Source organism: Salmo salar, chromosome ssa06, assembly GCF_905237065.1.
Source record: "Salmo salar chromosome ssa06, Ssal_v3.1, whole genome shotgun sequence".
Lineage (NCBI taxonomy): Eukaryota > Metazoa > Chordata > Actinopteri > Salmoniformes > Salmonidae > Salmo > Salmo salar.
This window is the reverse complement of record NC_059447.1, coordinates 72,558,159-72,581,920: the sequence shown is the minus strand read 5'-3', so window position 1 is coordinate 72,581,920 and position 23,762 is coordinate 72,558,159. Positions and strand designations below refer to the sequence as shown.

At 44.9% G+C, this 23,762-nt stretch overlaps 1 protein-coding gene across 3 annotated transcripts; it reads right to left on the bottom strand.

Annotated features, from left to right (window-relative positions):
- Positions 1 to 1,801: 1,801 nt before the first annotated feature.
- Positions 1,802 to 23,752, bottom strand: ak9 (adenylate kinase 9). Of its 3 annotated transcripts, none has more exons than XM_014205485.2 (38): positions 23,587 to 23,752; positions 23,230 to 23,357; positions 23,066 to 23,129; positions 22,929 to 22,981; positions 22,746 to 22,842; positions 22,473 to 22,585; positions 22,084 to 22,260; positions 21,857 to 21,979; positions 21,578 to 21,652; positions 21,243 to 21,344; positions 20,904 to 21,043; positions 20,438 to 20,760; positions 20,237 to 20,287; positions 20,102 to 20,143; positions 19,871 to 20,004; positions 19,587 to 19,737; positions 19,359 to 19,470; positions 19,153 to 19,238; positions 18,936 to 19,001; positions 18,581 to 18,775; positions 16,747 to 16,874; positions 15,631 to 15,834; positions 15,108 to 15,410; positions 14,878 to 14,999; positions 14,518 to 14,737; positions 14,239 to 14,307; positions 13,888 to 14,088; positions 13,163 to 13,381; positions 12,774 to 12,987; positions 10,142 to 10,343; positions 9,717 to 9,863; positions 9,235 to 9,452; positions 8,226 to 8,422; positions 7,888 to 8,057; positions 2,906 to 3,004; positions 2,694 to 2,796; positions 2,432 to 2,546; positions 1,802 to 2,228 (listed from the first exon to the last, which is right to left on the bottom strand). In XM_014205485.2, exons 2-38 carry the CDS (start codon positions 23,320 to 23,322, stop codon positions 2,017 to 2,019), a joined length of 5,340 nt encoding a protein of 1,779 aa, XP_014060960.1. In that variant the 5' UTR covers positions 23,323 to 23,357; positions 23,587 to 23,752; the 3' UTR covers positions 1,802 to 2,016. The 3 variants fall into 3 exon arrangements, with proteins under 3 accessions (XP_014060960.1, XP_014060961.1, XP_045576914.1); XM_014205486.2 differs by having other exon boundaries at positions 14,878 to 14,996; XM_045720958.1 differs by lacking the exon at positions 23,066 to 23,129 and having other exon boundaries at positions 23,587 to 23,713.
- Positions 23,753 to 23,762: the final 10 nt, after the last annotated feature.

Below are 23,762 nucleotides of genomic sequence, written 5' to 3'. Positions count from 1 at the left end.
ACGATATCGTTTAAGTCCTTGAGCGTGGCTGAGGTGCACCCATGACCAGCTCTGAAACCAGATTGCATAGTGGAGAAGGTGCGGTGGGATTCGAAATGGTCAGTAATCTGTTTGTTGACTTGGCTTTCGAAGACCTTAGAAAGGCAGTAGGATGGATATAGGTCTATAGCAATTTGGGTCAAGAGTGTCCCCTCCTTTGAAGAGGGGGATGACAACAGCTGCTTTCCAATCTATGGGAATCTCAGACGACACGAAAGAGAGGTTGAACAGGCTACTAATAGGGGTTGCAATAATTTCGGCAGATAATTTTAGAAAGAAAGGGTCCAGATTTTCTAGCCCGGCTGATTTTGTAGGGGTCCAGATTTTGCAGCTCTTTCAGAACATCAGCTGACTGGATTTGGGAGTAGGAGAAATGGGGAAGGCTTGGGCGAGTAGCTGTGGGGGGTGCAGTGCTGTTGACCGCGTTAGGGGTAGCCAGGTGGAAAGCATGGCCAGCCGTAGAAAAATGCTTATTGAAATTCTCAATTATAGTGGGTTTATCGGTGGTGACAGAGTTTCCTATCCTCAGTGCAGTGGGCAGTTGGGAGGAGGTGTTCTTATTCTCCATGGACTTTACAATGTCCCAGAACTTTTTAGAATTTGTGTTGCAGGAAGCAAATTTCTGCTTGAAAAAGCTAGCCTTAGCTTTTCTAACTGCCTGTGTATATTGGTTCCTAACTTCCCTGAAAAGTTGCATATCACGGGGGCTGTTTGATGCTAATGCAGAACGCCATAGGATATTTTTGTGTTGGTTAAGGGCAGTCAGGTCTGGGGAGAACCAAGGGCTATATCTTTTCCTGGTTCTACATTTCTTGAATGGGGCATGCTTATTTAAGATGGTGAAGAAGGCATTTAAAAAAAAAAAAAACAGGCATCCTCTATTGACGGGATGAGGTCAATATCCTTCCAGGATACCAGGGCCAGGTCGATTAGAAAGGCTTGCTCGCTGAAATGTTTCAGGGAGCGTTTGACAGTGATGAGTGGAGGTCGTTTGACCGCTGACCCATTACAGATGCAGGCAATGAGGCAGTGATCGCTGAGATCTTGGTTGAAAACAGCAAAGGTGTATTTAGAGGGCAAATTGGTTAGGATGATATCTATGAGGGTGCCAGTGTTTACGGCTTTGGGGTGGTACCTGGTGGGTTCATTAATAATTTGTGTGAGATTGAGGGCGTCAAGCTTGGATTGTAGGATGGCTGGGGTGTTAAGCATGTCCCAGTTTAGCTCACCTATTAGCACGAGCTCTGAAGATAGATGGGGGGCAATCAGTTCACATATGGTGTCCAGAGCACAGCTGGGGGCCGAGGGTGGTCTATAGCAGGCGGCAACGGTGAGAGACTTGTTTTTAGAGAGATGGATTTTTAAAAGTAGAAGTTCAAATTGTTTGGGTACAGACCTGGATAGGACAGAACTCTGCAGGCTATCTCTGCAGTAGATTGCAACACCGCCCCCTTTGGCCGTTCTATCTTGTCTGAAAACGTAGTTAGGGATGAAGATTTCAGAGTTTTTGGTGGACTTCCAAAAGGACTTCCTTACATGGCGCTTGGTGCGGTTGCTAGGTGATTTGTGAAGCAACTGCAAGCCCTCTTCACACATTGACAGCCTCATGATGTTACCAGGCAGGCCCAAACTCCATCCCACCAAACAGGCTGAAATTTGAGGCAGTCTTTTCAAACAGCTCTTACACTAAAAGGGCAATATCATGTTCACATTATTATTTCAACAGTGTGGAAATATATACATCACAGGAAAATCACATTTCTGACTGTACTGGGTTTTTAATATGTACGAAGAAAACCTCACTGACTTACAAATGGTGAACTAACAAAATGCATTTGGTTAAATAATAAGAAACATTTAGAAATGTTAATAGCAGTTTAAAAGGACTGCAATTCTAATGTCATCCTTTAATATATCAACAGTACAATGCACCCGGCTCATCATTTCAGTGAACAATATTTCACAATTCATGAGGTACTATAGCACCCCAGCAGCAGCCCCCGTGGACTCTCCAAATGCCAGAAACCTGTGCAGCTTAAATTCAAAGTCTATGGGCTGCTCCTGAGGAGCTCTGTACTTCTTGGTCATAGTGGAGCCCAGGTAGGAGATAAGCTCACAATTCTCCTCAAATGACGCCAGCTTCTTTTTGTACTTCTGGCGGATGTAGTCCGAGTTCCTGGGGTTGAAGGCTGAGGAACGGAGAGAGGGATGGAGGGAATAGGGAGGGAGCACAGGATGAAAGAATGGACAAGCAAGATAATGCAGAGTCAAATTATAATCCAAGACCAATGCACTGCAAAGATAGCATGACCAGGGACCATGTGACATTATGGTGATGACAAACTTGGGTGTGTGAAGAGCCCTAAGGCTCATCTCAAGGATTTTTACATACCTTTTAAATAAAAGGCCAGATAATGGAGTGCCGATCTCTTCGGACTGAGGTAGGGGAACTTTGGTTTGAGACAACCGACGGCCGTCAGAGCTTTAATGATAGATCTTGCCACGCCCTGATATGGAACACACAACCTCTGGTCAACATACAGTATGTCACATGCACTGTAGTGTAAACACACTTCAACTATTTTTATTCAGATTAAGTCCTTCCAGTAATTACATCCAGAGTGCCTCCCGGTGTGTTTGAGCCTCAGTCTCACCTGTTCCATGTAGCCTAGCATGGGCAGGGAGGTGAGCTGCACAGGCTCACTCATAGGAGGCAGCTTGTCGGGCAGCTTCTGGTTCCAATAGGTCTCAGGTAACCTGAGAGGAGGAGCAAGGAGTTGGAAGAGAACTGATTTGGGTTACCTAACAATATTCAAATTGATAGTTTGAGATCACACCAGGTTCATTGCATCAGTCTATTACTGACCTCAGAAACCTGTCCTGTTTCTGTTCGTTCTCGAAAATGTAGATTTTTTCCCGATATTCCACAGAGTACTCCACGCTTCCACGAACAAGGGCCTCATACCTGAGGAGAGTTTCAAACTAAAATCAATACATCTCAAAGGCACTAACATGAAACGGAATCAACTGAGAGCCTATAGCAAGCAGCCTGTCTGGGAGGTAAGATGAGAGCATCAATCTGTGACGTTGTAAGTTTGGACCCAGGTGCAGAGAAGAGACCAGATGAGGAATTAGTGGTTAAGGATAAATAATACTTTACTGAGAACCGGTAGACGCAGGATCACAATACACTTGAAAAAACAAACACTAAGTCTCAAACTCAGGAAACGAACGCACACGGTAAACAATTCAAGCTTTTGCAAAGGACCACAGAAAACACCTTTTAACAGAGACGCAATCATCCAATAAAAGTCTCTATTGCGGTCTCTGCCACCTTCTGGTGCAAGGAAGAACCATGACACAATCACAACAGGTCCGTGAGAGCAAGTTTGCTCTGATCAAGTTTTTAAATACCTAAGGCCAAACAAATGTATTTAAATGTATAACGAATTCCCCTCTTTGCTTTTGTCATAAACATTTTTATTATAATAAATCAGAAATTGCTGAACTATGCATCTTATATTCTCTCTAAGAGGTTAAAATATCTTATAGGTTGTTGGGTGTTGAACTAAGGTCACTATAGTATATTAAGAAGGTCAACTTTTTTTGTTTTTTTTGTTAGCTCAATCGCCTCACTTTTCGAAAAATGTAATCCGTTAAACTTTTAATTACATTTCTATAGCCTTATACATTTAAATAACTTCATATATAGAGTTGAAGTCAGAAGTTTACATACACTTAGGTTGGAGTCATTAAAACTCGTTTTTCAACCACTCCACAAATTTCTTGTTAACAAACTATAGTTTTGGCAACTACTTTGTGCACAAGTAATTTTTCCAACAATTGTTTACAGACAGATTATTTCACTTATAATTCACTGTATCACAATTCCAGTGGGTCAGAAGTTTACATTTTTAAAATTTGATTTGACCTTTATTTAACCAGGTAGGCCAGTTGAGAACAAGTTCTCATTTACAACTGCGACCTGGCCAAGATAAAGCATTGCAGTGTGACAAAAACAACAACACAGTTACACAGAAACAAATGTACAGTCAATAACAGAAAATAAAAATAGAAAGATCTATGTACAGTGTGTGCAAATGTAGAAGAGTAGGGAGGTAGGCAATAAATAGGCCATAGAGGTGAAAATAATTACAATTTAGCATTAATACTGGAGTGATATATGTGCAGATGATGATGTGCAAGAAGAGATACTGGGGTGCGGGCAGCAATCGGTTGAAGAGCATGCACTTAGTTTTTCTAGCATTTAAAAGCAGTTTAAGGCCACGGAAGGAGTGTTGTATGGCGTTGAAGCTTGTTTGGAGGTTTGTTAGCACAGTGTCCAAAGAAGGGCCAGATGTATACAGAATGGTGTCGTCTACGTAGAGGTGGATCAGAGAATCACCAGCAGCAAGAGCGATATCATTGATATTTACAGAGAAAAGAGTTGGCCTGACAATTGAGCCCTGTGGCACCCCCATAGATATTGCCAGAGGTCTGGACAACAGGCCCTCCGATTTGATACACTGAACTCTATCTGAGAAGTAGTTGGTGAACCAGGCGAGGCAGTCATTTGAGAAGCCAAGGCTATTAAGTCTGCCGATTTAAGAATACGATGATTGACAGAGTCAAAAGCCTTGGCCAGGTCGATGAAGACGGCTGCACACTACTGTCTTTTATCGATGGCGGTTATGATATCGTTTAGGACCTTGAGCGTGGCTGAGGTGCACCTATGACCAGCTCGGAAACCAGATTGCATAGTGGAGAATGTACGGTGGTATTCAAAATGGTCGGTGATCTGTTTATTAACTTTGGATTTCGAAGATTTTAGAAAGGCAGGGCAGGATGGATATAGGTCTATAATAGTTTGGGTCTAAGGTGTCTCCCCTTTGAAGAGGGGGATGACCGCCGCAGCTTTCCAATCTTTGGGGATCTAAGACCATAAGAAAGAGAGGTTGAATAGGCTAGTAATAGGAGTTGCAACAATTTCAGCGGATAATTTAGAAAGAGAGGGTCCAGATTGTCTAGCCCGGCTGATTTGTAGGATAAAGATTTTGCAACTCTTTCAGAACATCAGCTATTTGGGCAAGTTGCTGCAGGGGGTGCTGAGGTGTTGGCCAGGGTAGGGGTAGGCAGGTGGAAAGCATGGCCAGCTGTGGAAAAATGCTTATTGAAATGATCGATTATCGTAGATTTATCGGTGGTGACAGTGTTTCCTGTCCTCAGTGCAGTGGGCAGCTGGGAGGAGGTGCTCTTATTCTCCATGGACTTTACATTGTCCCAAAACTTTTTGGAATTCGTGCTACAGAAAGGAAATTTCTGTTTGAAAAAGCTAGCCTTAGCTTTCCTAACTGATTGAGTATATTGGTTCCTGACTTCCCTGAAGAGCTGCATATCGCGGGGGCTATTTGATGTTAATGCAGAATGCCACAGGATGTTTTTGTGCTGGTCAAGGGCAGTCAAGTCTGGAGTGAACCAAGTGCTGTTCTTAGTTCTAAATATTTTGAATGGGGCATGCTTATTTAAGATGGAGAGGAAAGCACTTTTAAAGAGCAAACAGACATCCTCTACTGACGGGATGAGGTCAATATCCTTCCAGGATACCTGGGCCAGGTCGGTTAGAAAGGCCTGCTCGCTGAAGTGTTTTAGGGAGCGTTTGACAGTGATGAGGGGTGGTCGTTTGACCGCGGACCCATTACACACGCAGGCAGTGATCGCTGAGATCCTGGTTGAAGACAGCAGAGATGTATTTAGAGGGCAAGTTGGTCAGGATGATATCTAAGAGGGTGCCCATGGTTAAGGATTTTGGGTTGTACCTGGTAGGTTCCTTGATAATTTGTGTGAGATTGAGGGCATCTAGTTTAGATTGTAGGACGGCCGGGGTGTTAAGCAAGTCCCAGTTTAGGTCACCTAACAGTACGAACTCTGAAGATGGATGGTGGCAATCAATTCACATAAGGTGTCCAGGGCACAGCTGGGGTCTATATCAAGCGGCAACGGTGAAAGACTTGTTTCTGGAAAAGTTGATTTTAAAAGAAGAAGCTCGAATTGTTTGGGCACAGAACTGGATAGTATGACAGAACTCTGCAGGCTATCTCTGCAGTAGATTGCAACTCCTCCCCCTTTGGCAGTTCTATCTTGTCGGAAAATGTTATAGTTAGGGATGGAAATTTCAGGATTTTAGGTGGCCTTCCTAAGCCAGGATTAAGACACGGCTAAGACATCCGAGTTGGCGGAGTGTGCTAAAGCAGTGAATAAAACAAACTTAGGGAGGAGGCTTCTAATGTTAACATGCACTGAGTTGACTGTGTCTTTAAACAGCTTGGAAAATTCCAGAAAATTATGTCATGGCTTTAGAAGCTTCTGATAGGCTAATTGACATCATTTGAGTCAATTGGAGGTGTACCTGTGGATGTATTTCAAGGCCTACCTTCCAACTCGGTGCCTCTTTGCTTGACATCATGGGAAAATCAAAAGAAATCAGCCAAGACCTCAGAAAAAAATTGTAGACCTCCACAAGTCTGGTTCATCCTTGGGAGCAATTTCCAAATGCCTGAAGGTACCATGTTCATCTGTACAAACAATAGTATGCAAGTATAAACACCATGGGGCCACGCAGCCGTCACACCGCTCAGGAAGGAGACACATTCTGTCTCCTAGAGATGAACGTACTTTGGTGTGAAAAGTGCAAATCAATCCCAGAACAACAGCAAAGTGCCTTGTGAAGATGCTGGAGGAAACGGGTACAGAAGTATCCATATCCACAGTAAAACGAGTCCTATATCGACATAACCTGAAAGGCCGTTCAGCAAGGAAGAAACCACTGCTCCAAAACCGCCATAAAAAAGCCAGACAACGGTTTGCAACTGCACATGGGGACAAAGATCGTACTTTTTGTAGAAATGTCCTCTGGTCTGATGAAACAAAAATAGAACTGTTTGGTCATAATGACCATCGTTATGTTTGGAGGAAAAAGGGGGAGGCTTGCAAGCTGAAGAACACCATCCCAACCGTGAAGCACGGTGGTGGTAGCACCATGTTGTGGAGGTGCTTTGCTGCAGGAGGGACTGGTGCACCTCACAAAATAGATGGCATCATGAGGTAGGAAAATGATGTGGATATATTGAAGCAACATCTCAAGACATCAGTCAGGAAGTTAAAGCTTGGTCGCAAATAGGTCTTCCAAATGGACAATGACCCCAAGCATACTTCCAAAGTTGTGGAAAATGGCTTAGGACCACAAAGTCAAGGTATTGGAGTGGCCATCACAAAGCGCTAACCTCAATCCCATAGAAGATTTGTGGGCAGAACTGAAAAAGCGTGTGTGAGCAAGGAGGCCGACACACCTGACTCAGTTACACCAGCTCTGTCAGGAGGAATGGGCCAAAATTCACCCAACTTATTGTTGGAAGCTTGTGGAAGGCTACCCAAAACGTTTGACCCATGTTAAACAATTTAAAGGCAATGCTACCAAATACTAATTGAGTGTATGTAAACTTCTGACCCATTGTGTGATGAAAGAAATAAAAGCTGAAATAAATCATTCTCTCTACTATTATTCTGACATTTCACATTCTTAAAATAAAGTGGTGATCCTAACTGACCTAAGACAGGGAATTTCTACTAGGATTAAATGTCAGGAATTGTGAGAAACTTAGTTTTTAAATGTATTTGGCTAAAGTGTATGGAAACTTCCGACTTCAACTGTACCTAATTACTGGCATATTCCAAACTTGAGACCTCTTAAAAACCCAGAGACCTACAGAGAACCCATGCACCCCTGTGCCAGCATTGAAGAAGACTGGTACTATAATGAATAGATAGGAGTAAAGCCAGTGTGTTGGGTACCTCTGCCTCCCATCCAGGTAGGTGACGGGGCAGTAGCCCTTCATCTCCACCTGCTTGGGGAACCTGGCTTTCACCTGGCCGGCCGTCAGCTTCTTGGGCAACATGTGGGGAGGGGGGAGAGCGTGGGGGCAGCCCGGGATCACAAACTGTTCTGGAGTCTCAAGGAAGAGCTTTTGTAGATAGGGGTACAAGGCAAAATCATTTTACCTCTGTTAATAGTTCCTGTGATGTAATAATATACGTTGACCTTTTTAACAACAGATCTCAAAGAGCACTTTACACACATATGCAGGTAAGTCACCAAATCATTGATGACTGTCACCAGGTATGAGACCCACCTCCAGGTACTCCCGAGAGCACATCTTGTAATAGTGTCCCCTGAACTCAGCTGCCAGCTCCAGAGATGTAGTGAGAGAACAGTCCACCAGGTGGAGATGGAGGGCGAGGCTGACAGGGCAGTAATAGCTAAACTCACCCAGCCGAGACTTTAGCTCCTTTGGTGTGATGCACAGCCTGTCGATGCTAGCTGCATGGCCTGTAGGGGCCAGGGTCAAAGACATATGAGATTGCTGCTGAACAAAAATATAAATTATTTCAAAGATTTTACTGAGTTACAGTCCATATGAGGAAATAAATGTATTATGTGAAATCCATAGATTATGGCCTGACTGGGAATACAGAAATGCATCTGTTGGTCACAGATACCTTAAAAGACAAGGGCCTCACAATGGGCCTCAGGATCTCATCACAGTAATTATGTGCATTCAAACTGACATTGATAAAATGCAATTGTGTTTGTTGTCCTTAGCTTATGCCTGCCCATACCATAACTCTACCGGCACCATGGGCCACTCTGTTAACAACGTTGACATCAGCAAACAGCTCACCCACACAACGCTATACACGTGGTCTGTGGTTGTGAGGCTGATTGGACATACTGCCAAATTGTCTAAAACAAGTTTGAAGGTGGCTCATGGTAGATAAATTAACATTCAATTCTCAGGCAACAGCTCTGGTGTTGCCAGTCAGCATGCCAATTTCATGCTCCCTCAAAACTCTGTGGCACTGTGTTGTGTGGCTAAACTGCACATTTTAGAGTGACCATTTATTGTCCCCAGCACAAGGTGCACCTGTGTAATGATCATGCTGTTTAATCAGCTTCTTGATATGCCACATCTGTCAGGTAGATTTTTACCTTGGCAAAGGCAAAATGCTCACTAACAGGGATGTAAACAAATATGTGCACAGAATTTGAAAGAAATAAGCTTTTCGTGCATAATTTATGGAACATAATTACCAAAGTGAACAGGCTTTTTTTCTATTTTCTCTCTAGACTGCATATATTACCGGTGCGTATTTTCTCCAGGTAGGTGTGGATGTGTCTCATGCTCATGCGGGCCTCATCCAGGATTCTGTTCCAGACCCACCACTTGGACTTGTGTCCATCCACAGAGACCCAGTTCTGGTACTGCTGCTGGTAGTGCTGCCTCACCGCCTCCACCTCACGCTTGAAATTAGAGTTACGGATGTTCAGGATCTGGGGGCTGTCATGCATCAGGTGGGGCCTGCCAGGGGAGGGGGGATAATTAAGTGACAGTTTACGCCAAAATGATAACAAGATGAATCCATGTCCCAGGTCATCTGTTGCGTAGATGCAGCTACATGCCCTAAATCTTAAATGAATGGGAAGCATAGACACTGTTAAAGTTTATTAATTTCAGGATGTGCCGAACTTTCCCATTCATTTGAGAATGATGCATATAGCTGGATGTACAGTACACAACAGTTTTGTCCTCTCTGGTAGGGCCATCTAGTGCCACCCCTCTGACCTGTTGGGTTTCATCTTGTCACTGAGGCCTCTCTTTAGCACCTCCACGGTGTCCAGCTGCAGCTCCACCACAAGCACTGGGATAATGCTTCGAGCCTCCATCAAATCAGCCTGCTTACGCGTCATAGGGAAGCCATCCAACACGTACCTGAGATAGGGAAGAAAATACAGTCAATAGAATATGTCATGGAAATAGAATGAATAGCCTAGTCAACCTTCTGGTTGGCATACAATGAAATGTTGCTTTTGGTCTGTTCAATACAACCTTTTTACAGCTTTTGATTGGTCTGCATGGATCACCAAATTACCGTCTCACTGGGACTTACTGACTTTTAACATTTTATGACATCATTCAGAATGAAGCCAGACATTAGAAAGGGGGAAATTGAACACTGCCTCTATTTCAGCCAAGGTTAGCGGCCTTACCCTCTGGTGCTGCAGACCAGGCTCATGAGGGCTACCTCCAGACACTGGATAGCCAATTCATCTGGCAAGGTGTGACCCTGGGAGAGGTGCTTCATCATCTGGATGGCCAGCTCTGTCCTACCCTGGCTGGCCAGCACAGTCCGCATCACGTCCCCAATGGACAGACGAGTCAGGCTGTACTCATGGGCAAACATCCTCGCCACTGCACAACACATAGATAAGGGTGTGTACTCTGTTTGGGTGAGCTAATGTACAGCTGGATTGGCAGAACTGGCCTGAGATGGTCTTAAATCTAAGTTGGTGTTAAAGAGAATCAAATCCTAATGCATTGTTTGACAAGTTACAGTAAAGTGAGTTTTAGTGCATTCATAGAGGAGGAGTTTAAGAATCAAATAAACATATTGCAAACAATCCTTACAAAAAGTGAATTACATTCACTTACCACAGAGCTAAATTTGTGATGAGAACAGTGGTGTAAAGTACTTAAGTCGTTTTTTGGGGTATCTGTACTGTACTTTACTATTTATATTTTTTTAAATTTTTACTTCACTTCATTCCTAAAGAAAATTATTTTCCCTGACACCAAAAAGTACTCATTACATTTTGAATGCTTAGCAGGACAGGAAAATTGCCTAATTCACACAGTTATCAAGAGAACATCCCTGGTCATCCCTACTGCCCCTGATCTGGCAGACTCACTAAACACATGCTTCATTTGTAAATGATGTCTGAGTGTTGGAGCGTGCCCCTGGCTATCCATACATTTAAAAAAAAAAAACTAGAAAATTATGCCGTCAGGTTTGTTTAATATAAGAAATTTTAAATGATTTGTACTTTTACTTTTGATACTTACATTTATTTTAGAAATTACATTTACTTTTGATACTTAAGTACACTGCTCAAAAAAATAAAGGGAACACTTAAACAACACAATGTAACTCCAAGTCAATCACACTTCTGTGAAATCAAACTGTTCACTTAGGAAGCAACACTGATTGACAATAAATTTCACATGCTGTTGTGCAAATGGAATAGACAACAGGTGGAAATTATAGGCAATTAGCAAGACACCCCCAATAAAGGAGTGGTTCTGCAGGTGGTAACCACAGACCACTTCTCAGTTCCTATGCTTCCTGGCTGATGTTTTGGTCACTTTTGAATGGTGGCGGTGCTTTCACTCTAGTGGTAGCATGAGACGGAGTCTACAACCCACACAAGTGGCTAAGGTAGTGCAGCTCATCCAGGATGGCACATCAATGCGAGCTGTGGCAAGAAGGTATGCTGTGTCTGTCAGTGTAGTGTCCAGAGCATGGAAGCGCTACCAGGAGACGTGGAGGAGGCCGTAGGAGGGCAACAACCCAGCAGCAGGACCGCTACCTCCACCTTTGTGCAAGAAGGAGCAGGAGAAGCACTGCCAGAGCCCTGCAAAATGACCTCCAGCAGGCCACAAATGTGCATGTCTGCTCAAACGGTCAGAAACAGACTCCGTGAGGGTGGTATGAGGGCCCGACGTCCACATGTGGGGGTTGTGCTTACAGCCCAACACCGTGCAGGACGTTTGGCATTTGCCAGAGGACACCAAGATTGGCAAATTCGCCACTGGCACCCTGTGCTCTTCACAGATGAAAGCAGGTTCACACTGAGCACGTGACAGACGTGACAGAGTCTGGAGACGCCGTGGAGAACGTTCTGCTGCCTGCAACATCCTCCAGTATGACCGGTTTGGCGGTGGGTCAGTCATGGTGTGGGGTGGCATTTCTTTGGGGGGCCACACAGCCCTCCATGTGCTCGCCAGAGGTAGCCTGACTGCCATTAGGTACCGAGATGAGATCCTCAGACCCCTTGTGAGACCATATGCTGGTGCGGTTGGCCCTGGGTTCCTCCTAATGCAAGACAATGTTAGACCTCATGTGGCTGGAGTGTGTCAGCAGTTCCTGCAAGAAGAAGGCATTGATGCTATGGACTGGCCCGCTCGTTCCCCAGACCTGAATCCAATTGAGCACATCTGGGACATCATGTCTCGCTTCATCCACCAACGCCACGTTGCACCACAGACTGTCCAGGAGTTGGCGGATGCTTTAGTCCAGGTCTGGGAGGAGATCCCTCAGGAGACCATCCGCCACCTCATCAGGAGCATGCCCAGGCGTTGTAGGGAGGTCATACGGGCACGTGGAGGCCACACACACTACTGAGCCTCATTTTGACTTGTTTTAAGGACATTACATCAAAGTTGGATCAGCCTGTAGTGTGGTTTTCCACTTTAATTTTGAGTGTGACTCCAAATCCAGACCTCCATGGGTTGATAAATTGGATTTCCATTGATTATTTTTGTGTGATTTTGTTGTCAGCACATTCAACTATGTAAAGAAAAAAGTATTTAATAAGATTATTTCTTTCATTCAGATCTAGGATGTGTTGTTTGTGTTCCCTTTATTTTTTTGAGCAGTATATATTTAAAACCAAATATTTTAGACTTTTACTCAAGTAGTATTTTACTGGGTGACTTTCACTTTTACTTTAGTCATTTTCTATCAAGGTATCTTAACTTTTACTCAAGTATGACAATTGGTTACTTTTTCCACCACTGGATGAGAACTTGTGTAATATGCCTCTATGTGTTGTGAATTCTGACCTGTGGTTTTGCCTGACTTGGGGGGTCCGATGATGACCAGTTTGATGGGAAGCGAGGGGTTGGGTTTGGGCTGCTTCAGGTACTTGATGGGGTTGAGGATGAAGGTGTTCCTCGTCTCCTTGGAGGCGAAGAAGTAGATGAACTGGTGGAAGAGCACGGGGTAGGATGTGTTCAGGGGACCCTGCACTGGCTGGATCAGGTCTCCCTCTGTGTACTAAAAGAGGAACACGTGGGATCTGCTATCAGTCACATCACAACATACAGGGATAAACAGAAAGTTAGTAGAAGATAAAAACATTTATCACACTATGAAGAAGTCCACATCCACTGAATTAAATGGATTGGGATTTGAATAGAGAGAGTGTGGGTATGTCCCGGTTTATACTGACCTTGACTGGGTCCCAGCAGCCGAAGAAGCTGTTATACTTAAAGGAGTAGCAGAGCAGCTTGCGGGCCAGGGTATAGCTGATGGGCTGGCATTTGTGGAAGTGGGCCTCCCTGTTGGTCACCAGAGGCTGAACCTTCTGAAGCAGCTGGTAGCGCACGATCCTGGGCTTACGGCCACCGTTGATGGTCAGCTTAGGGATCTGGTTTTCATCCAGGAGATCCTGAACAACAAACAAACAAACATGCAAGTAAATAATCACATACTAAGATGGGGGGGAGGGGGTCTGTGGGAGAGTCAGACAATTATTTAAAGAAAATGTGCAGGGTGACATAAATGGAAGGCGAGGAGGAAAAAGTATGTCTTCAGTTATGGAGGCTAACCTTCTCTAATTGATAAGATGAAGTCACAGTTATTATTTTTATGCTTTTGTAATTGAACTAAATTATACCTTGTCTTTTGTACTCTGTACTGATACCCCATGTATATAGCCAAGTTATCGTTACTCATTGTGTATTTATTCCTTGTGTTATTATTTTTCACATTTTCTCTCTGCATTGTTGGGAAGGGCCCATAAGTAAGCATTTCACCTGTTGTTTACGAAGCATGTGACAAATAAAATGTGATTGGATTTATAATGGCACTTTGGGTTACAAATGTATTATTATTATAATGCCTCTAACTATATTAAGGCCTGTTCATAGCTGGACAGTATGTGTGTCTCTGTACCATCATCCTAGTAAAGTTGGCGTCGTCTGTTTCGAAGCGTTCCCCGATCTCCATCTCCAGCCTCTCCTCAGCAGCCGCTTCTGTCTCCTCATCCTCCCCATCATCCTCCTCATCCAGAGTAAACTCCTCAATCAGCATGGCTTCGATCTCCTCCATCCCCTCCTCTTCCTCATCAAACTCCTCATCCTCCTCATCCTTCACCTGGCACACAGAGAGAGACTGTAAGGAACAGTGGATGACAGTCCCTACCTATCAGTGTCTAATCATAAACTCTTCCCAAACTAATATAGCATAGACCCATATCAGCCTCAAAGAGTCACAGCATCTGTGCTTGTGACAAAGAAGGACTACCTTTGCAGCTGGTTGCTTTGAGGCATGCTCTGCCATGAGCTCAGCCCTCCTCCGGGTGATGGCCTCCTCCTGCATCAACAGAAAGAGATAGATGGTGTGGGATATATATATATGAGAGGAGGGGGTTTGGAGAAGGATAGAGAGGAGGGGGGGAAAATAGTGAGAGTGTGTTAACATGACCTCTAACACCTGCCTTGAGCATTGAGCCTCTCTACTTTCTGCACCTTCACTTGGCTCCCTGTTCTGAAGCCCTAGTCCTCTGCCCTGCTCTCCTCTCACCCGTAGTTTGTGGCGTAGCTCCCTGACTTGTCTCAGCTGTTCTCTCCTGCGGTCACGGCGTTCTCTCCAGCTGGCTAGGCGGGGGGGCAGCAGGCGCCGCACGACATCTCTCACGTCCACCGTCATGACCACGGCTGCGTCCGGGAACAGCCGGCGCTCCACCATGAAGGACACGTCCTCAGGGTTCTGGGGGAAACCCTCCAGGATGAACCCTTTCGATCTGGAGTAGGGAAGGGGGGTGCAGCAAATCAGTCAAGATGGGAAGTCAGTGGGCGAGAGTGCCTTGTGTGTCAAGATGAGTCTGTGTGTGTGTGTGTGTGTGTGTGTGTGTGTGTGTGTGTTAGGGAAATGTCTTGGTACTTGTATGGCTCCTGGTCCCAGAACTGTGGCAGCATCATCTCCATGATCTCCTGAGGCAGAGGCTCTCCATCAAACAGATAGGACTTAATTGCCTCCTCCTCGTCACTCAGCCCCACCTCCTGCTAGCAACATACACAGCAACACAGATAGCCCACCATTCAATCCCTGGGGAACAAGCTGCAATACTGCACCATAACAACTGTGATATGTGACAGTATCATATCCTTTACCTCTGCTGCTGGGGCTTCCTCTGGGCTGTCCTTCCCACTGTGTTTTTCCTCCTCGTCCATAGAGGGCACTGCTGCCCCTCCCTGTGCCTGCAGCAGAAGGGCTTCCAGGTCCTCAGGGGGCTCCTCAGGGGGCTCCACCTCATCAGAGTAGGGCACGCGGGCCTGGGTCTTCCCCAGGATCAGCTCCTGCAGGCACTCCCTGAACTGGATGTGAAAAACCCCCAGTTGCTCCGCCAGCCATTTCCCGTGGGTGGTCTTATCAGAGCCCCTCGTACCCAGCAGGAAGACTCTCAGAGCTGGAGCCTGGGATGGGGACGAAGGGGAGGTAGAGAGGAAGAGGGATAGAATATGGGGGTCAAGTGGAATCATTATTTTATCATGGATTCACTTGTCTTAGCTATTTGGTCATTTCAGACATTCATAGATTCAATTGTTCAACAAGTTATCCAGTAGCTCTTACTTCCTCACTGTTTCTCTCTGTCACTCTTCCCCTCCCTCCCTCCCTCCCTCCCTCCTCTCCTACCTGCAATAGCTGTGTGTGTGAGACGTATGTCTCGGGGCTCAGTAAGAAGCGGTCCCTGGCCTCAGTAGTAGAGAAGTAGTAGGCTTTCTCTCTGTACTTGGCAGCATATTCATCCAGACATGGGATCAGTGCCCCGTTCTCTTTCAGGGACACGGGACAGAAGTGTTGGGTGTCCCCCATCACCCTCTTAGACGCTGCCTCCTCCTGGATACAGCAGGGAGAGAGGGTATGTCTTTAAAATGTTACAGAAAAACAGCAGTATGGGATGATGGTAAACAGACATGGACGGGATGTTTTTGGTTAGAATATGCTCTCTCTAATTCTCTCTTTCTTTCTCTCTCTCGGAGGACCTGAGCCCTAGGACCATGCCTCAGGACTACCTGGCTTGATGACTCCTTGCTGTCCCCAGTTCACCTGGCCGTGCTGCTGCTCCAGTTCCAACTGTTGTGCCTGCGGCTATGGAACCCTGACCTGTTCACCGGACGTGTACCTGTCCCAGACCTGCTGTCCCAGACCTGCTGGAACCCTGACCTGTTCACCGGACGTGCTACCTGTCCCAGACCTGCTGTTTTCAACTCTCTAGAGACAGCAGGAGCAGTAGAGATACTCTCAAAGATCGGCTATGAAAAAGCCAACTGACACTTACTCTTGTGTTACTGACTTGTTGCACCCTCGACAACTACTATGATTATTATTATTTGACCATGCTGGTCATTTATGAACATTTGAACATCTTGGCCATGTACTGTTATAATCTCCACCCGGCACAGCCAGAAGAGGACTGGCCACCCCTCATAGCCTGGTTCCTCTCTGGGTGTCTTCCTAGGTTTTGGCCTTTCTAGGGAGTTTTTCCTAGCCACCGTGCTTCTACACCTGCATTGCTTGCTGTTTGGGGTTTTAGGCTGGGTTTCTGTACAGCACTTTGTGATATCAGCTGATGTAAGAAGGGCTATATAAATACATTTGATTTGATTTAGAATACCTATACTGTGAAGTCTGAAGCAATTGTATTTTCAGCTACATTGCATTTAATTGGAGAATGTGTACAAGAAATGTGTAAGGTCTAAATTGCCAACTACTATACGTCATTAGTGGGTTTCTCCATGTAGGACATACGTTTGTCTCCTGTTCCTCCTCTTCCTCTGCTTCCTCAGGTTTCTCCAGCTCAGCCAAGGCCTGAGCATCCTCCTCCTCCTCATCCAGGTCTACTCCTGACAGCTCCCAGCCCACGTACTTAAAGGGCTCTTGGGAAAACACACATCAAGGTTATTAGGTACTTAAAGTGCCTTCAGAAAGTATTCACCCCCCCTTGATTTTTTCCACATTTTGTTGTGTTACAGCCTATATTTTTTGTTACTGGCCTACACACAACACCCCATAATGTCAAAGTGGAATTATGTTTTTAGAAATGTTTACAAATTAATACAAATTGAAAAGCTGAAATGTTTTGAGTCAATAAGTATTCAACCCCTTTGTTATGGCAAACCTAAATAAGTTAGAGTAAGCATTTGCTTAACAAGTCACATAATAAGTTGCATGGATTTACTCTGTGAGCAATAATAGTGTTTAACAGAGATGACTACCTCATCTCTGTACCCCACACATACAATTATCTGTAAGGTCCCTCAGTCGAGCAGTGAATTTCAAACACAGATTCAACCACAAGGACCAGGGAGGTTTTGCAAAGAAGGGCACCTATTGGAAGATGGGTAAAAATAAAAAAGCAGACATTTGAATATTCCTTTGAGCATGGTGGTTATTAATTACACTTTGGATGGTGTGTCAATACAGCCAGTCACTACAAAGATGCAGGCGTCTTTCCTAACTCAGTTGCTGAAGAGGAAGGACACTATTCCACAATACTAACCTAATTAACAGAGTGAAAAGAAGGAAGGCTGTACAGAATACAAATATTCCAAAACATTCATCCTGTTTGCAACAAGGCACTAAAGTAAAACTGCAAAACATGTGGCAAAGCAATGAACTTTTTGTGTTGAATACAAAATGTTATATTCGGGGGGCAAATCCAATACAACACATTACTGAGTACTACTCTCCATATTTTCAAGCATAGTGGTGACTGCATCATGTTATGGGTATGCTTGTAATCGTTAATTAAGGACTGGGGAGTATTTCAGTATAAAAAAATAAACAGAATCGAGCTAAGCACAGGAAAAATCCTTGAGGAAACCTGGTTTAGTCTGCTTTCCACCAGACACTGGGAGATGAATTCAACTTTCAGCAGGACAATAACTTAAAATACAAGGCCAAATCTACACTGGTGTTGCTTACCAAGAAGACAGTGAATGTTCCTGAGTGGATGAGTTACAGTTTTGACTTAAATCTACTTGAAGATCTATGGCAATACCTGAAAATGGTTGTCTAGCAATGATCAACAACCCAATTTGACTGAGCTTGAAGAATTTTGAAGCATAATGGGCACATGTTGCACAATCCTGGTGCGGAGAGCTATTAGATACTTACCCAGAAAGACTCACAGCTGTAATCGCTGCCAAAGGTGTTTCTACAAAGTATTGACTCAGCGGTTTGAATACTTACGTAAATGAGATATTTAATTTTCAATACATTTGCAAAAATGTATAAAAACATGTTTTCACTTTGTCATTATGGGGTATTGTGTGATTGTGAGAACTATGTGACGTATAGGTGAGAATATATACTTTTTAATTCATTTTGCATTCAGGCTCTAACACAACAAAATGTGAAATAAGTCAAGGACTATGAATACATTCTGAAGGTGCCTTATAACTCTGTCCTCTGCCACACTATTTGACCAAGCCAGTATAGTCACTCAACCTCAAACACTGCCATACTCTCAGTACCCTGACATACTCTCTTTTACCAGCACAAAAAACACACATGTACACACCCTGAGCCACCCACCCCCCACCCCCTCCACCTACACAAACACCCTAAGCCGAAAACTCACTCTCCATGTGGAAGACCATCTCCTGAACCAGGTCCTCAGGGCTCTTGCCAGAGGTCTCCAGTACATTGTAGCTGCCTGTGATAGAGGACTCCATGCTCTCCCAGTCCATCACAAACTGCTTCAGCTGCAGCTTGAATGGGTTCATCTCTGGACCGTCTGGATAGCCTCTCTTCCACACTGCAGGCAGAGTCACCTCTGAAGAAAGAAAGAGAGAGAGCGAGAGAGAGAGATGGATGGGGGCAGGTGGCACTTTACATCAGAGATATAATCATCATCATCATCATCATCATCATATCACAAAACAAAACAATACAAATGTTTTCACATTGCTCAGATGGTCATTGCTCAGTCTTACCTCCACCTTTTATGCTGACGGTAGGTGGGCTTTTGTCAGCATCGTCTGCATCAGATTTGGCAGAGCCTTCCGCAAAGCAAATTAAGAGGATACATTGAAGATAGATATGAGTATACAAAACTGTGATCGTAGAAGGCAACATGATGTGAGAAGCATACCAGTAAGTCATGTTTTTGCGGATCGAGATCGACAACATTTAGTTAAAATGGAACAGTACCCTCCACCTCCTCTTGCACTGCCTCCAGTTTGGCCTGAGGATCTGTTGGCTTAGGATCCTCCTCTGGGTCCTGCTGCATACGGTTTCTACAGAAGGTCACAAACACACATACAGCAAGAGGAAACTGGCTAACCCAACCATCCATGTTGGCTCCAACAATGCAGAGGACCAACACATCATTCCCCCTCCATTTTAGCTCTACTCACAAGGAATCTTGAGCCTCCTGGGCCTTCTTTTTCTGCTGTTCTTCAAGCATCTTGATTACCTTGTCAACCTCCTCCCTGTTCTGTTCATACATCCTCTTCAATACTACTCTACCTGCAACAGAAATATTCTACATTTGTATAGAACTACAAATATGGTAGTCTTCAGATGAACAATACAAAGGCATTACTATGGTAGTATTTGTAGTTGTGAGTTGTAGTTTCTCCCACCTTCCCCATCGTTGTCTTTCAGGCAGAACAGGATATCGGGCATGATCCCATCGTGGAGATCCTGAATGGTGGCCAACTGGGACCTGTTCCTGGGAAAGTTGTCCAGCACCCACCCCCTCTTGATCTCTGAGTCTGCATCGGCCATCTCAATCTGGAATACTCATTTGATAGAGAACATCAATGCCATTCCACGAGGCATAGCTTTTTCAATTTGGAAGGATACTGTGCACACGTTCAACTATTTAATCTTCACGGTAATTTACTTGACTTGACTTCAGACAAACCTCTCTGATGTGATTCTCCAGCACCTCTGCATACAGGTCCAGAGAGGGCGGGGTGACAACCTGCTCCACCTCCTTTAAAGCCTCCTCCACGATGGCCTGTACATCTGGGTGCTCCTCTGTCACCTCCATCATCACTGTATCCCAGCAGCAGCAGCAACAAAAACGACACCTCAGCAGACAGTCAAACAGAGAAACTGACACGTAGTGGGACTGTATGGTTGTGTTGCTCACCTTCCTCAGTCTGTTCACTCGAGGAGTGGGTTGTGGATGTCGCTGTGGGATGACATCAGAATCACCAGTTAGACTAAATGTGTATGTCTATTAGGTAGCACTACCTGTTTGTTGGTTAGAGTCTGATTTACTCACCTGAATCATTGTCATCAGACTCCTCCTCACTGATGTTGGATCTCATGTTTACTGCAGGAAGTCCACATTTGATTACATTTTACTAAATGCTCATTCTATAAATGCTTTGCAGGTGACAACACAAGAAACCGAGCAAAGGATTGATACACTTTTTCACCATGCAATCATCATCATCATCACCATAATCATCCCATCACTCACTGGACCCGTGGGTGGCGTCCAGTTCCATCTTGACCTTGACCCTCTCGATAGCCATGAGGGTGGAGTCTCTCTTGACCTTCTCCAACATGTCCTGTTTGACCTTGGCGATGACTGGCTTCATCAAGACCTCCATGTCCACCACCTCTGCTCCGTAGTGCTGGGCCAGTAGGGCGCACAGCGTGCTCTTGCCTGCACATGGAGGCCCGATCACAGACACCTTGCAGGGCGGCCGCGGCATGGGGGGCAGGAGGTACCGCCGCGGGTTCAGCATGAACTTCCCCAAGGCCTCCTGGGACGACAGGATGTAGATTTTGTCCATGAACCTGAAGGGGAGCGGGGAAGGAAAGTTATTGGCTGGAATGTGTAGACACAAGCAACAGAGACACGCACACACACTCTCACTCACTCACTCACTCACTCACTCACTCACTCACTCACTCACTCACTCACTCACTCACTCACTCACCCCACAGAGAACTCGGGTTTGCCCTTGATGATCTTGCCTTCCTTCAGGGCCACAGGGCAGGCTCTACACCAACGACTCCTCCTCCACCTGAACCCAGGGGCCACTGTCTTAGAGGAGGACATGGTCCGCAACAGCTCCTCCTGAGAGAGGACATCAGCACAGACAGTCAATGGCAGTTACTATCCCAGAGCATTGGGCTACCATAACCTGTTAACATTGTGCTAGCTAGCTACATTGCTTGCTGCTCAAGGACCATTGACTAATCTTACAATAATAGATCTGAGTTTAGGGTTTTCCACACAAACAGTAGCATAAGCGAGAGGCAGTAGCATGTCTGACCGTGTCAATCTCATCAGGCAGCTCTTCCTCGTCGATCTGGAGCAGCCGAAGGGGGACAGCAACCCTCCTCACTGCCATGGACTCCAGACGGAAGAGCACTGACTACACCAGGGACAAAACCATAAACAACCAGCTCGTCAACCAGCAATTAAAACACAGAAGTCAGTCTTTACCTACAGGGACAGTCACTGTGGTTAGTTGTAGAATGGATAATGAAACTACAGCCAACTCAAGGGTTTTCAATGTGACTAATGTATTGACAGAGGGCTAAGGGTTGCGTTGCTTATTCCCTCAGAAAGGGAACCCCTCTTTCCAAGAACCCCCTCTGATCCCACCATGAACAGTTCCTCAGGGTTTTTATTCCCATCCAGCTCAAACAGGTGCAGGGAAGCATGGTCTGCCATGTAGTCCTGGAAACAAACAGCATGTCAAACAGCATGTCGGTAGCCATGACAGTTAATCAGAACAGAGAACTGTGTCCATCTAGTAATACACTACATCTCTATCACTGATCAAGATAAACACTTGGTGATGAGTCAACAAAGTGAATGGAGTTGTTGTCAGGAATTGGCAGCCATTTTAGGTGTGTCCTCTTCAGGCCTCAGTACGCTCACCTCTAGAGGTCTGAGAATGGTGTCCTTGTACAGGAGAACCCTGCGGTAGGCGTTCTCTGGGAAGTTTTCCTGCGCTCGCACCAGCTGGGTAATCATGTCCTTCTGCAGCTCGCGCTCCTCCACCTGATCAACAAATAAGCAACCGACTAAGTAAACAAACAAACAAATCACATAGAATAGAGTATAACAACATCTCCAATAAGGGTAGTATCAATCTGTTCATGCACCTCCTCTGCCTCCTCCAGCTCCCCTTCCTCCTCTTCCCCCTCATCCTCGTCTGTCTCATTCCTTTTCTTGGTGGTCTCTTTCTTCACAGGGTCCCACTGCTCCCTGAGGAACACCCTGCCTGTCTGGGGGTGCTGCCTCTGGCCCGCCAGGCGGTGGATCAGGTCCCTGTCCGCACACTGGGGATGGAACAGTTCAATAGAATAAGTGGATAGAAAAGTTCAACGCAATGAGGATACTTCAGGCCAAGGACAGTTTCAGGATTTTACTGTTATTTCACGGTCAATGGTGTAGTGTAGTGTAATGGGCGTAACTAGCTGTAAATGTTTGGTTGTGTCTTGTTAATTCAGCACAAGGCACAGTAAACTAACTCAAGGGAGAAGAAGATAACCTTGATGTTTATGATGAAATCGGGCGCCAGTCTCAGGTTCTTGATGAACTCAATCTGCTCCAGTATCTTCAGGTACTCCTCTGACATGGAGGGCAAGCAGCTCAGCACATAACCTGCCATACAACACAATACTGACATTTTCCTGAAACTGCACACACTTCAAACATACACAAAACATGCAGCACTGTGTTTAATCTAGTGAGTATAATGTAGTTAGGGATTAAGGAACAACGAAAGCAATGTCGATTAGGCTAGCAAAATTTGTTGAATTACCGTAGTGCTCGACCTCTGGTGACTTGAGCCTGTCCAGAATCAGCTGGACCACCATCTCTTCTGAGATACTTTTCCCTTCATTCAGAATCTCGAGAAGCTGAAACCATAAAATGGGTAGTTGAAAAGTCACTCATGTAAATCTGCTACTATACAGCAAATTGAGGCTGCACAGTGGCAACTCACCTCTACTCCTTGCGCTCTTTGATCATTGATGTGCTGGTTGAGCAATTCTGTGTCTGAAATTAATGTATAAAGATGTGTTCAGATACAGAAAAAGAGAACAGGGCATGATATTAGGAACAACAATAGGGAATATTTACCATCAATCAAGACACACTTCCAGGACTGGGCTAATTTTGTGGCAAGAGTAGATTTGCCAACCCCCTGTATAGAATAACAATACAGTAGGTCAGTGTGTGTGTGTGTGTGTGTGTGTGTGTGTGTGTGTGTGTGCATGTGTGTGTGAACCATATTGATAACTCACTGGCTTCCCAATAATGATGAAGCAGGTCGGTTTGGCAAGAAGAAGCTCAATCTCAGCTTCATCCTCAATGAGGTTGTCAACATAAGTGTTCATGACTGGGGTTTGTAGAACATTTGATGATACTTTCTCTGAAATATGCAATGACAAACAGCCATGAAATAATGTTATCATTTCAAACAGCTGACAAACAGCTGAAAAGGTTGTTGTAACTAACTGTCATAGGCAAACTCTAACCTGTTAGCTAACGTTAGTTTAGACAATTTTGAATACCTCTAGTACTACCTAGCAAGTGAGTGGTTTAATAATACTGCAACGACATAAGCTAGCTAGCTACATTTGAAATGACATTTAACTTACCATTTAATAATTTGCCATCTGTTTTATTAGGTACTCAAAACAAGTTAACCATGGTTATGTGCCTGTTAACCATATAATTTTCTCATACCTAAACTTTGTTGAGCGAGCGTAACCATAGTAACCCGAGCCCGTACACAGACTTTTAAATCGCTTTATATCGCGTCCTTTTTGACCGT